The following is a 15388-nucleotide window of genomic DNA, read 5'->3' on the forward strand; positions in this document are numbered from 1 at the left end:
TTCAGCAATAAGCACAGCACAGCTGAACCAAGGCTATTACAGCTCCATATGGCTCAATGTCGTACCAAGGAATGTTTGCTTACAACACCATTGAGGTTATAGCCTTCCCAAAGTTGTTGACTCCGGAAAAAGTTTATTTTTCTGAGAAGTGCTTCCTTAAGTGAAATGCTTTACTGTTTTACTTAGCTATATCCAGTAACAACTCGACTTGTTTGGATAGTTTAGCTTTCATGTTCAATAAATAATGACAAATTAAATTGTTTACTTGAATTTTTAGAATAAATGAAGATTCCTGCTGCTGAGTTCTGAATAGTTTATCCAAAAATAACTAAATTTTACTGAATGGAATTTGAATTTATTTCATGTAATGCAGCAAATATGTGGCAAATTTATTGAAAACTGTCAAAGCCATCATAGCTGTTATAATTGGTTCTACTGAAGGAGAGTAGTAAATTGAGTCTTAATGTTCTCCTTGTTTGTACGTTTTGCAGATTTTGTTACCTTTAACAGGCTTCATTAATGTCGTCACTTGACTTAGTTATTGGCCTGAGCTAAAATATCAGCCTTGTAAGTAGATCTAGTAAGACGTTTATTAAATTCTGATGGTTATTTGATGTTGTATGATGTAAACAGTTGTCTGCGTGTGATTTAGAGTTGTTGCAGAATGTATAAGAATGGAATGTGAAAAAGGAATGAAATGCAAACAGGAAATACTACAGGTCTGTCATCATTTGGAAAGAGAAAAGTTCAACATTTTACATGTAACTCTTCACCAGAGCTTTGTGTTCTTTGTTTCTCTCCTGTCAAAGTGCAGTGTGTAATTGCAGAATTTTCTGTTCTGATTTCCAACACTGCTTTTCTTTACCTTTACCATGAGACAGAGGAGTGCACATTAAGACCTCATTGTATCAAGCTCTGGCCAGTGGAAAAGTCTCATGTTGACCACAGGCCACTCAATCCTGATTGCTCAGGCAGTACTCCTGTTTCTGCAATGACATTTATTGCAGGCAATTCCACTTGATCGATTTTAAATTACATTGGACTGTTCACACTGTAGAAGCTTGTTTGTGCTGCTGAAGCTTGTTCAGTGCATTGCTTCCCAAATAGGTCATTTTTTTTGTATTGGGGAAAAAGCAGGCTGGGACATGTATTTCCACATGGCAAAGCCAAAGTGGTGTGTAACTAACTGAGATGGGGTGAGCGCTACTTGGCTTTGTTGCTCTGGGCATCTCACTCCTGTGTTCTTTTGTACTTCTCACTTGAACACACTTAAACCTCAAGTTTGTATAATTGCATTGAAATGAGCTGCCAGAGGAATAAATACATAAATTATATCCTAAAATATTTTCAGTGGATTAGATGTTACTAAATTGTTCCAGGTTTTACTCTACTCATTGTTTTCACATCAGAAGTAGAGTTGTACTGGCACCAATCCTTTGCACAACATTAGAGTTTGGCTCATTGATTTTGAAGTATGTATTATCACAAAATTACTGTCATTGGGAAAAGTTGAGTTGTTAAGTAAATTTTCTTTTCATTTGCTAATTTAAGTTAATTGCAAATGTCTGCAAAATTATTCTGGCAGCCTTGGGTTCACAAAATTTTCTTTATGCTTACAATTCCCAATTTCCTGTAATTGTACATCATTCTTATTTGTGGAGAATCCTTGTGCTTGAACTTGTATTTCTGATATTGCAGCATGTGGCCATGATTTTCTAGTTTTATTTAAGAAAATGCTCCTTTAAGATAATTCAGTATATTTCACAAAAATTAAATTTTCTATACGTTTGCAGCTTTTTTCAGTTTAAAAGCTGTGATCCGGATGAAAATCCTTCCTTATCTTGAGGTTGACTGAATTTTTTTTTCTTCAGAGTTGATCTGTGGAACAGTGAAAACCTTGTGCAAGATATTTTCCTTGGTGAGATTAAGGTTCCTGTGAAAATTTTAAGGAATGACAACTGCCATCGGGCATGGTAAGTGTTGACATGAAAACTCTAGATGTCCTTAAGGTAGTTAGGATTTCATTCCCGACACAGTTAAAGGGATGCCCCATATTTCTACAAAAAATGGCACCTGTAATGGCAGGTCATTGAAATTGTTTTGACAGGTGACGTTTTTCAAGATACAAGACCTTGGTTACAATAACATGGTTTTTATCTTTAAATTCTTGCAAAATTGCATTCCTGTGATCTTAATGAAAACATTAGAATCGTAAGAACAGGTCTTTAGGCAGGGTTGACTGAACTACCATTAAACTTCTCCACAATTCTCAGCAACGTTGGTGGCCTGAATAAGTATTTTGATCAAAGGATTTGCAGTAGAAGAACTGAGCTGTGATTGGATAATGTAATAAAAAGACTATGCTTTGTTCCTTGATAAATAATGGAAAGCATAACATTAGAATGAGGGAGAACTGATGACCCGCCTGTGCAGACTTGATGGGCTGAAAGGCTTCCTTCTGCACTGTTTTAAAAAAAAATACTGTGAAATAATTCCGTCTTCATTACCAGAACACTGTTTAAATTGCTGCCCCCTTGATTTTCTTCTCTGCTTCCTTTCTTACCACTTCCCCAGAAAAATAGGCAAACAGATTACCTTCATGTTTCTAGTCTGTAAATGTAGAACCCTAACATTTTTATTTTTATCTCTCTATCGCCTAGTGAAAACTGACATCATTAATGTCGAACTTGGACCTCTGTCCACCTTCTCATTACAAGTACCTTCACTTTTGGTTCTGCAACTTAATTGCCTTTGCATAGCACTCCTTGCATAGAAGCATTTCAAAGTGTCTATTCGATTGGGCTCCCTTGATGCAATGTGCTCCAGACAGAGTTGAGCTATATTTCTTCCACAATGGAGCAAATTTCTCTGAAACAGTTGTTCACACAATACTCGATTCTCGTTCTATGCTAATTCAAGAAAATGTTTGGTGTATTTCATCCAACTTTTAAGTCATTTTCACATTTTTCATAAAACATTGTTTTCTTGACCTGTCAACTTCCGCGGATACTGTTGCAGCAATGTAATGACAGGTGGCTTGTGTTGGAGTCATTTAATATGTTTGAACTATTGTTTAAAATTGAGTATCAAATAAGAAAATAGTTGAAATAACATTTTTGCTTGAAAACTGCAGGAGGTTGCTTGCCTTATTTGGTGTATGTGGTCCAGTGTATGGCAACTCAACAGGAAGAAACTGTAAACTGACACTTGATTTGCATGTTGTAACTGTATTGTCTCTCTGGCATCCTTTACTTGAAATGAGAAACTGGGTCAAGATGACTGTGTTTCCTATCATACACAACTTAATGCTTCTGTGGTAATCTAGCTGCTGTTGTAACAAGGCCTTATCAAAGTAGTGAGCTGGAATGTTGCTATGAATTCCTCCTTTGATAGAGGAAAGACTACAATGTCTTGAGCGACAGCTACTGCAATAAACTATAAGCATAATGCAAAAATTACTTTAGTCCAACAAAAAAAAACTTAATAGAGCATTGATCTTTCATCTGTATTTTGACCCCATCTTCCTGCTCCCGAACCCCCAAATACTATCCTACTCTGAGAGAATGAGACAGTCTACTAAGCACAATCTACATGGAGTGCCACTCCAAAGCAGCTGCACCAGGTGAATATTTCAAAATTTATGGCAATGTTTCATTGCCATAAATTCAAACTGGTTGGGACAGCACAAGATGCCAATTTGGGTGCATGTTTTTTGGGCATTTTGGTATCCAGTGGTTCTATCAGCTTTGAGCATCTTTTATGTTCGTTGACTTGCACTATCCTATATTGTCATATAGGATTGAATCCAGCAATGTAATGCAATCCTCTTGTACATTAAACCGGATATTTGTGCCTTATGCACATGTGCTGCTTCAGTTTCTACAAAGGCAGAAGAGGAAGATGCACAATGTGATGAGCCAGATGTGAATTGCTTTGTTTTACAGAAAGGATCAGCCTATGCAATTTATCATTGCATACTAATACAAAATAAAAAACAGGCCACATTTGCCCACATCAGTGTATTAATTAACTAACCACTTCTCAGTGAAAGCTTTTACAGTTTTCCCTTCAAGCTGTTCCATTTAAAAAGCCTCTATCATTGTGTGCTCTAGTTATTCTCCTTCTCTCCCTCTTAGCCAATCAGGAATCAAAAGACTTTCCACACTGTGAAGTGTTTTCAATTAATTAAATGTTAATGCATTGCTTATTGTTTACATTATCAGTTAAGAGGGGCAGTTTTTCAAAGACTTCAATAATCTTAGTTGAATCGTGCAAAGTTTTTTTTTGAAAGCTAATCGTGAATGAGAACTAGGACCCCTTTCAGTTTTGCAAACAGTTAGATCATTTCTTGCTCCTCGTTTTGTGTACTGATTTCAAACAGGCAGAGAAAATCAATTTTCCTGAGTTATTACAAGACCTGGCAAGGCAAAGGTTTTTGGCGTGAATCATTGTTGTTTTGTAGTTAGCACCATTATACTTGGGTGATGTAGAAATTAAGCCTGATGCCAAGCGATGACAACCTTGTCTAACTACTTCTAGAACTGAAGTGAATAGTGCTCTTATACCAGGTGCGCTGAAGTGGATTTCTTTTATACATTTGTTAGTTTGTTTTTTTGCAAAGCATCCTTCCAGGGAGAAATGCATGAATATGGAGCTAAACAACATAGTGTAGATTTTGCATAGCATTAATCATGCTACATTTTGCTGAACATGACCTTGTCATCCACAGCCTTACCCTCAAACCATGCACTGTTACTGATTAGTAATGCACAGCACCAATTGCATATACATCATGCAAACTTAGCATCACTAAAATTGCAATATCATGTTAGTATGTCCCAAGATTGATGGGATCAAATCATTGTTAATAGCCAATTATATCATTAGTTGTCTCTGGAGTACTCTTTTTTTATTTGGAAGGGTTCAAACCAGTATGCACATTGTCATTAAACAGGTACTTACTACAACCAAAGGACAATGGAAACAAGTCTGCAAAATCAGAAGACTTGGGCTCTCTTCGGTTGTCTATATTCTACAATGAAGATTATGTGCTTCCCTCTCAGTACTACAGTTCTCTTAATGACCTGCTGCTAAAGTCATCAGATGTCAAGGTAATTATTTGCTGATAAAGCCTGTACAGCTTGTTTCTTTTTGCTTGTAAAATGCCTTGCAGTTTAACAGAATGCAAGTATTCCAATGTAATAAAGTAGTTCTAGCTCCTTATTTTGATGAGGTCTCCTGAGTCAGAAACATTGTTGTCTTTGTAACTAAACTTGGTGAGTTTGTGCATCATTAGAATATCACTGTTACTGCAACTATTCTAATACCTTCTTGACCTGCCAAGAAAGGTGCTAGACAAGTTCAAGCTCTTAATTCTCTTTTATGTTGAACTGGACAATTTTTTCTGTTCCCCAATGTTGAAGAACATGCCCTTGGAACCTCCACTACTGAGTGAACTTCACTACAACAATTCTCCTTCAATTTCAAGACACTTAAAAAGGAATTAGCGCTAGCAGTCTTAATTTGTGCGGTATTAGAAAATATATCTACATTAAGCACAACAGTGGTCCCTTACTCCATTGTGTTTGGTAGTTGCAAAGAAAAATTGCACTGGCTACAGCTGGCCTTGCTTTAAAAACAATCTGCTAGTAAACTTAGATGATCATAATACAGTAAGTCCTCACTTCAAATTGTGGTTGCATTCCTGAAAGTAGTGACTTTTAAGTGAAACGACTTTAAGTGAATCATAAGTTCCCATAGGAATCAATGAACAGTTTGAAATATTGTACCATGCATGTGCAGCACTGTGCATTCCTAGCTGAAATAACTTGCAAAAAAATGCATCACTAAATAAAGGAGACTTGTACAGTCTCCAATGAAAAGATACACCCACCTTAATTTGATTGACCAGTCTCCATCTAGTGGCAGAAGTTGGTTGGTGTAGTTATCAGCTGAAGTCCCAGATCTACCTACACTGACCACCTGCTACCCCTAGATGGAGCCCAGGAAGCCAGCAGAGAAGACAGGAGCGGAGCCAGCAGCAAGAAGAGCAACAGACCACTGGGCCTGAGGTACAAACAGAGGGTGGGGAGCAAGGACAGGTGGCAAGGCCAAGGAGCAAGGCCCAGAAAGGGAGGCCAGGGAGCAAGGGCGGGAGGTAAGGCTGGGAAGCAAGGACCAAGAGGGGAGGCCTGGGAATCTGGGCAGGAAGCAACTCCAAAAGCCAAGGGAAAGGGGCTGAGGTGAGTGTGGAAGCGCTGGGGGAAAAGTTGAGAGAGCAGACAGGCCACACAAAGAGGAAGCCTGTGGCCAACGACATTAAAGTGAAACAAAAACAATTACCTGGAAAAACTCAGCAGGTCTGGCAGCATCGGCGGAGAAGAAAAGAGTTGACGTTTCGAGTCCTCATGACCCTTCGACAGAACTTGAGTTCGAGTCCAAGAAAGAGTTGAAATATAAGCTGGTTTAAGGTGTGTGGGGGGGGCGGAGAGAGAGGTGGAGTGGGGGTGTGGTTGTAGGGACAAACAAGCAGTGATAGAAGCAGATCATCAAAAGATGTCAACAACAATAGAACAAAAGAACACCTAGGTGTTAAAGTTGGTGATATTATCTAAACGAATGTGCTAATTAAGAATGGATGGTAGGGCACTCAAGGTATAGCTCTAGTAGGGGTGGAGGGAGCATAAAAGATTTTAAAATATTTAAAAATAATGGAAATAGGTGGGAAAAGAAAAATCTATATAATTTATTGGAAAAAAAAGGAAGGGGGAAACAGAAAGGGGGTGGGGATGGAGGAGGGAGCTCAAGACCTAAAGTTGTTGAATTCAATATTCAGTCCGGAAGGTTGTAAAGTGCCTAGTCGGAAGATGAGGTGTTGTTCCTCCAGTTTGCGTTGGGCTTCACTGGAACAATGCAGCAAGCCAAGGACAGACATGTGGGCAAGAGAGCAGGGTGGAGTGTTAAAATGGCAAGCTACAGGGAGGTTTGGGTCATTCTTGCGGACAGACCGCAGGTGTTCTGCAAAGCGGTCGCCCAGTTTAAGTTTGGTCTCTCCAATGTAGAGGAGACCACATTGGGAGCAACGAACGCAGTAGACTAAGTTGGGGGAAATGCAAGTGAAATGCTGCTTCACTTGAAAGGAGTGTTTGGGCCCTTGGACAGTGAGGAGAGAGGAAGTGAAGGGGCAGGTGTTGCATCTTTTGCGTGGGCATGGGCTGGTGCCACAGAAGGGGGTTGAGGAGTAGGGGGTGATGGAGGAGTGGACCAGGGTGTCCCGGAGGGAGCGATCCCTACGGAATGCCGATAGTGGGGGTGAAGGGAATATGTGTTTGGTGGTGGCATCATGCTGGAGTTGGCGGAAATGGTGGAGGATGATCCTTTGAATGCGGAGGCTGATGGGGTGATAAGTGAGGACAAGGGGGACCCTATCATGTTTCTGGGAGGGAGGAGAAGGCGTGAGGGTGGATGCGCGGGAGATGGGCCAGACACAGTTGAGGGCCCTGTCAACGACCGTGGGTGGAAAACCTCGGTTAAGGAAGAAGGAGGACATGTCAGAGGAACTGTTTTTGAAGGTAGCATCATCGGAACAGATGCGACAGAGGCGAAGGAACTGAGAGAATGGGATGGAGTCCTTACAGGAAGCGGGGTGTGAGGAGCTGTAGTCGAGGTAGCTGTGGGAGTTGATGGGTTTGTAATGGATATTGGTGGACAGTCTATCACCAGAGATTGAGACAGAGAGGTCAAGGAAGGGAAGGGAAGTGTCAGAGATGGACCACGTGAAAATGATGGAGGGGTGGAGATTGGAAGCAAAATTAATAAATTTTTCTAAGTCCCGACGAGAGCATGAAGCAGCACCGAAGTAATCATCGATGTACCGGAGAAAGAGTTGTGGAAGGGGGCCAGAGTAGGACTGGAACAAGGAATGTTCCACATACCCCATAAAGAGACAGGCATAGCTGGGACCCATGCGGGTACCCATAGCCATACCTTTTATTTGGAGGAAGTGAGAGGAGTTGAAGGAGAAATTGTGCAGCGTGAGAACAAGTTCAACCAGACGGAGGAGAGTAGTGGTGGATGAGGATTTTTCGGGCCTCTGTTCAAGGAAGAAGCTAAGGGCCCTCAGACCATCCTGGTGGGGGATGGAGGTGTAGAGGGATTGGACGTCCATGATGAAGAGGAAGCGGTTGGGGCCAGGGAACTGGAAATTGTTGATGTGACGTAAGGTGTCAGAGGAATCACGGATGTAGGTGGGAAGGGACTGGACAAGGGGAGAGAGAAGGGAGTCAAGATAACGAGAAATGAGTTCTGTGGGGCAGGAGCAAGCTGAGACCATCGGTCTACCGGGGCAGTTCTGTTTGTGGATTTTGGGTAGGAGATAGAAGCGGGCCGTCCGAGGTTGGGCGACTATCAGGTTGGAAGCTGTGGGAGGAAGATCCCCAGAGGAGATGAGGTCAGTGACAGTCCTGGACTGGCACATTAAAGTGAAACTGAGCACGCTAAAGGGATACACTGGCACTACTTTATTAGCAAAGTTAAAGTTAAGTGAGGACTTGCTGTATTGTATAAAGTCTCAAACATTGTTGATCTTTTTGCTTTTTCAAAGCAGACATTATTGTACTTTTCTATATAATTGCTGCTCTAAGTGCATATACCTTAACTTGAACAAGAAAAGTGTCAAATCCCATTTTTGCTGCCAGAATACTTCAGTCCCTTGATTTTTACTTGCATTTGCTTTACATAGTGATTAGAGAAATTATATACCCTTGTGTATGAACAGTAGTATTGTTGAAAGGATAAACGAGATATGAATAGCATCTTGATGTAGTTACTGCTGAATGTTCATTGTGCACACGTATACAAATTGCATAATGTTATTTCTTTATCCCTTATTACATAAAAGTATCTAACTTCTGCAGACCCTTAAAAATGTTCATATTTTCCCAATGTCTTTAAATGTTGAGCTAAAAACTGTGTTTCGTTATATATAGGGTAAAGATATATTGGTCTGCGTTCAGGCTAATGTTGTTTAAGAATGAGTCTTCAAGACATATATTTTGAGATGCATCTGATTATCTTGAGCTGGCACAGACTGAATTATGTTTAGAGTTATATTGATCATACCTTTTGCTGAAATTTAGTTTGGTTCCCACAGACATTTCCAGGATTATCCTGGTTTGGCTTTTGGCATTATCATACATAATCTATAATGACATTACATCAGTTTGTAGGACAAGCTCTCAAGTAAGTATGGTGTTCTTGACATACTGATAGCGTGGAGAGGTAAGGGTTTGTAATCTGTATTCTATTAAAGAGATATGAGACGACCTACACATTTTTAAGAACTGTTTGTGTGGAGACAAGGGCAAATGTAAATGATTAAAGTGACTGCAATAAATCAGTCTGGGATTACTTTGCGGTGTTGCTTATCCTACCTCTTTTTTTCTTTCACTCAAGCCTATATCTGCCTCAGCAGTCCATATTCTGGGTGAGGTGTGTCGTGAAAAGCAAGAAGCCGTATTGCCACTTGTGCGCCTGCTATTGCATCACAAGAAGCTGATTCCTTTCCTTCGTGCCATAGCTGAGTTAGACCTCCAACAGACACAGTAAGCCTATCAGTTGCTGTAATGATTGGTCTCAATTGAATTTCACATCCTAGGAGGAGCAATAGGCATTTTTAACTTTGACTCTGATAAAGAACTTTATATTTTAAAAATGTATTTGAGAAATGGATGGAGCTAAGTGGTGGACCACATTTCCAACATTTTATCTGACAACTGCTATGACTGACCTGGGAATACTTGATACTGAGTAAAGCTCTTTTTTACTCTGTCTCAACAATGTAATTCAATTGTATCTTTATAAGAACAGCACCCACTCAACCGATATGGTATTTGAATTTCCTTTAGCAATTCTTTCAGCCTTCCTAAAGATTGCCAAGTGTGAAGCATATAGGCATCTTTTATCCTGTGAATTCCTGTGAGGAAGCCTGCAATTCATGATGCATCAAGTAAATGATTTAATACAAAAGCAAAATTCTGCAGATGCTGGAAATCGAAATAAAAACAGTGTGCTGGAAGTACTCAGCAGGTCAGGCATCTATGGAGAGAAACAGTGTTAATGTTTCAGATGGAGATGACTTTTCATCAGAAATTATATTGTTGTAAGACACTTCTGAGCATTCATGATGAGTTGAAATGCTTGTATCAGTTATGTTATTTTAATTGTCTTGCTTTTAAAAAAAATTATTTTAATCCTGCAGTAATAATGTGGCTGCTGTTACATTACTGCTTTCGTATGATAGGAAAAGTTTATAATAAGATGTCTGGGATGGCTTTTCATTCAATGGCCTCTTAGGATGCCAAGTGGAGAAATGAGATGCCTCTTACAACAGATCTTAGTGGGCAGATTGATGGGATGCGTTTCAGCTACATGGATATTAGCTGCTATTTCCCAGAATGACCAGTGTGATTTTATGCACTTGGTGGATTTTTCAGGTCTTGGTGAATGGGATGGTTGATATTCTCATGACTTTTTCTTCACACGGAGCATGGTGGTTTCGCAGGGAATGGCTGGTGGAGCAATGTGAGATCGCACAGGGAGCCACTAGGTTGGACAGAACTTAAACATTCCTGCCACTATTTTCATGGTGGCATTTTGCTGCATGTTCAGGATATTTTGTTTGGAAGCTGAAGGACCATGAAGCAGCTAGTATTTGGCAGCTAGTATTTGGCAGTTTGACGTATTCTGGCTGTGTTCCCCCATGATCAGGAAAATCCTGACTTTTACTTTTTCCACCACGGTTGATGAAATGAGGCTGATAGATGGTGGGGGGGGAGTCCTGCCCAGGGTGACACCCATGTACTTTGGGTAAGCCCTCATCCGCAGAAGGAAGCATCAAATTCTTCCCTGGTGTTGTTTTGTTCGGATGGAACGCCAACACAACTGTCTTCCCTAGATTGGTGAAGAGGTGCTAGTTCCTGAAGAAGCATTCCAATAGCCCAAGCCACTAGTGAACATCCTGTTTCAACAGCGCTATGCCATTGGCAAAGATGAACTTTTGAGATTTGGTGCAGGGCATGCCTGCCATGTAGATACAAGCACTGACACCTGTGGCAGATAGGGACTGTCAATGATACAAGAAAGCTCAGTTTTAAGGCTGTTTGCACTGGAATGACTTGGTGTGTACTGTTTGCTGCTAGATGGCAACATTTCAGTTCTGAGCAGTTTTCAAAACAAGTATGAGATGTCTGATGTAACCTGATTCTTTGTTTTTGTAGGGAAGCCAACACTATCTTCAGGGGAAATTCTCTGGCCACTCGATGTATTGATGAAACAATGAAACTGGTTGGAAAACATTATCTGAAAGTGACTCTGAAGCCCATTTTAGATGAAGTGAGATACTGCTTTACATTAACATATTTCCTACTTTATATTAATATATTTCCTAGTTTATACTTGTACCAACTTTTCCATGATCAGCAAATGGAAGGAAACATACTCATTAATTGTTGATCTGTGCAGTTGCTCAAGAAAAGAAGTGACTTTTCATTTTCATAACTGATACCCCATGATTTATCTTTGGTTCCTTCTTCATCCACATGCTGCCCCTCAATGACATCATCTGAAAACATCACCAGATTTCACTTGTATACTAACAAATAACCATCTCTACAAGGCCATCACCCCTCTCATTGCCTGATTTGTAATGATGCCTCTGATATACAGTATTGCAAGAGCAAAAATTTCCTTGATAGTACCCAATCCATTGTCTTTGGCCTCCAATACAAACTCATTGGTCACTTACTGCCTTCATGTCCCTGGCCACCTGTTGAGGCTGAATCTGACTGCTTGCAATTTATTTGGCCCTATCATCAATACCTTGCTACTGGCAACACCTCAAATTTAAAATTCTCATCTAAATGTTCAGTTGTCTCCATTGTTAAATCCCTTCCGATCTATGTAACCTCCTCCATGCCTGCAGCTCTCCCAAAACCTATGCATTCATCCAATCCTGGTCTCCTGTGCATTCCTGATTTCCGTCACCCCAGCATTGATGGCTGTCTTCAATTGCATAGGCCCTAAGCTCTGGAATTCCCTCCTCAAACTCGCCTTTTAGGACAGCCCATAAAATCTACATCTTTGATTAAACCTTTGGTTGCTGGTCCTAAAACCTCAGTGGCTTGGTAACAAATGTTATCCAATAAAGCTCCTTTGAAGGGCCTTGAGAATGGTTTACTATATTAAAGATGTTATTTAAATGTAAGTTGTCTGTCACACTAATTTTACCTCCTCTACTGTCTGTCTGTTTTCCACTCTTTCTGCATCTCCTTTTCCCCTCCATTTCTACTCTGAGAGCAGTGAACATCTGGAATTCTCTACCTCAGAGTTCTGGAGGCTAGATCACAAAGTATTTAGAGGAGGTAGATAGATTTTTGAAATATCGGGGAGTTGAGGGCTGTGAGGAGCTGGCACAAGAGAGGAGTTGAGGACTGGGACAGATAAGCCACGATCTTATTGAATGGTGAGCAGGCTTGAGGGGCTGAATAGCCTACTCCTCCTATTTCTTGTATTCTTATTACACATGTCTCATTGCCAACTCTGACTCTTATTCTCTTTCTGTAAGAAAAAATGCAGGTGTTTGTTTTCGAACAGTTCAGTAACATTCCTGTAATCTAGTTTAGAGTCACTAGCTCTATAGTTGAATGTTGCTGCAGAACCTTTTTTGTGCACACATCTCCAAGTATTATGTGATTTGATGCTGGGCGAGAGGCATTTACTAACTGCACACTTCTGTTTACTATGCAGTCATATTTTGTGACATGGGTTAATCTGTGCTCAATTGTTTGCCAAACAAGATGTTTTTTCTGAGGCATCACCATCTTTCCCATCCTTAGTCACCTGTCAGCAGTATTGATAAGATGGTAATTTTTGTTTACTACTTTATAGCAAAATATCTATTTCAAATGATCAAACTCTGTCTTCTACAAAATACCCTTTCCTCTTATTCATGTTTCTGGTGCATCACATTCCTGTTGTACAATGCTAATATGATGAAGCATTGTATCATTTGACTGAGGGGTGGTCAATTATAGCAAGCAGTTATCTGTAAATGCAGCTTTTAGAAACCCTGATATACGGAGCACATATAATGCCCCTGCTGCCTAAGTAGCTAAAGAGATCCTCTCTGCATCCAGAGAAGCTAAGAGCACCATAACACCATTGGCAGCAAATATAATTGCTTTCTTCAAAACTGATCCTTGTGAAAGATCCTCAGTTTGAGCCTGCAAGTTTTATAAGAGGCATACTTCACTACTTGGACTAGTATATCTCTTTGAGTATTTATTATCTGATAATTGGGACTTTTGTTTGTTTAGATTTGTGACTCCTGCAAAACCTGTGAGATTGATCCTGTTAAGCTAAAGGAAGGTGATAATGTTGAGGTGAATAAGGTATGTACATTGTCAGGTTTTCTGATAATTGCTCCACTTTTTAATATATAATTTGTACAATGCGGAAAGATTTGTTTTATAACCTATAAAGCAGTTTTAACAAAGTGGTCTCACTGTTTTGTTTTAAACTTAATCCAATCGCACCTTGATTACCGTACTCCATTATTCACTTTTTTGGTTACTTGCAACAAGAAAATTATAACTCTTGAATTTTGATGGCAGTAGGCAAGTACTGCTGTCAACAGTTCTGCAAGCAAACTGCTATCTCACAAACTTGCCTGCACCTGAAGCCAGCATACATGCCACCATAGAAGAGAACTTATTCTTTTTTTTATTCGTTCATGGGATGTGCATGTCGCTGGCTAGGTCAGCATTTATTACCCATCTCAAATTGCCCTTGGTCGGGGGGCATTTAAGAGTCAACCATGTTGCTTTGAGTCTGGAGTTACATGTAGGCCAGATCAGGGTAAGGACAGCAGATTTCCTTCCTTAAAGGACATTAGTGAACCAGATGGGTTTTCACACCAATTGACAATGGTTTCATAGTTATCATTAGACTTTTAATTCCAGATTTTTATTGAACTCAAATTCCACCATCTGCCATGGCAGGATTCGAACCCGGGTCCCCAGAGCATTAACCTGGGCCTCTGGATTACTAGTCTAGCAATACTTTATTTAAAAGTATTGCTCTGGTTTCAACCATTACCACCTAACTAAAGGTAAGGGCTCAAGGTAATTATGTGCCAATCTCTGGAATAGTCACCCCGCAGCTTTACTGGCAATCTTGTGGAGGTTGACGACAGGATAGCTGGAGGCCGGTATGTACGGTTTTAGTACCTGTCACTGACCATGGTTGCTGTTGGGCAAAAGTGCACTCTGATCTCTGGGCTGAGTCCCAAGCACATAGCAGTGTATGCTATCTATTGTTGGATATGTCAGGTAAGTACCAGGTAATAGCAAAATACTCTGGTTGCTGGAAATCTGAAATAAAACCAGAAAGTGCTGGAAAAATGTGACAGGTCTGGCAGCATCCAGACCTGCTGAGTTTTTCCAGCATTTTCTGCTTTATTTTACATATCAGGTAATATTGATGGCAAGGCTTAACAGAGGTGAGTGCAACTGGAGAGGGAGGACAGGCAATTGAAGAAGAGCAGAGCGGTCAAAGTTCAGAGCAGTAATTAGTAGCGATAATCTAAGAACCTTGCTGATACACTATTTTAAGTTATTTGCTCGAAGGGGTCCCTTCCATTGTGTTGTGAATTGAGCTAGCATTCTAATACAAATGATACCTTTTCATTTTATTTTCAAATTTGCAGGAGAACCTTCGCCAGTATGTTGAAAGAGTGTTCAATGTGATTGTAAAATCCAGTATGAGTTGTCCCACTCTTATGTGCGAGGTGTTTAATTCCCTACAAAACTTAGCAAGGAAGCAATTTCCAGGTAAGAGGTGAAAGTCGTATTTCAAGCAAGTCATTTCTTCTGCCATAAAGGTGAAACAAAATAGAAAGGAACAGATTAATGGTTGGAAATTAAAATTAAAACTCAAAACTGTAGTTGGAGTTAAGTCACAGATCAGCCAAAACTCTCTGAATAACAGAACACGCCTGAGGGGCTAAATGGCCTACGCCTGTACCTATTTTCCTAAAATTAAGTATGCTGTGGTGTACCTATTTTAATCTATTTAAATAGAGATTTTAATGTATTGTCACAAAGTGTCCTGCTGTTTGGGTTCTTTTGAGCTGTTAACCTTGTAGAATGAAGCCGAATCAGTGACAGAAAATCAGGCTCGTGATCTTGTGTGTTTGCTTTACAACAATCAGTTTTCCAGCTGGTGATTTTGAGCGGCTAATTGATACAGGCATTTGTGAAATTAACATGCTTAGACACATGAGGTCCCGCAATGAATTTCACAACTTCTGGTGAACTACCTGTCAGGCTGT

The 15388-nt window shown here is 40.1% G+C and overlaps 1 protein-coding gene across 2 annotated transcripts in view; it reads left to right on the forward strand.

Moving 5' to 3' along the window:
- rasa2 (RAS p21 protein activator 2) overlaps positions 1-15388 on the forward strand; it is a 143958-nt gene that overhangs the window by 99766 nt on the left and 28804 nt on the right. For both annotated transcript variants that reach the window (XM_041173804.1, XM_041173813.1), the window contains 6 exons: positions 1872-1973; positions 4955-5111; positions 9454-9602; positions 11277-11391; positions 13374-13448; positions 14765-14888. In XM_041173804.1, coding sequence (XP_041029738.1) covers positions 1872-1973; positions 4955-5111; positions 9454-9602; positions 11277-11391; positions 13374-13448; positions 14765-14888 — 722 coding nt within the window. The remainder of the gene's footprint in view (positions 1-1871; positions 1974-4954; positions 5112-9453; positions 9603-11276; positions 11392-13373; positions 13449-14764; positions 14889-15388) is intronic.

This window comes from Carcharodon carcharias, chromosome 2 (assembly GCF_017639515.1).
Source record: "Carcharodon carcharias isolate sCarCar2 chromosome 2, sCarCar2.pri, whole genome shotgun sequence".
Classification (NCBI taxonomy): Eukaryota; Metazoa; Chordata; class Chondrichthyes; order Lamniformes; family Lamnidae; genus Carcharodon; species Carcharodon carcharias.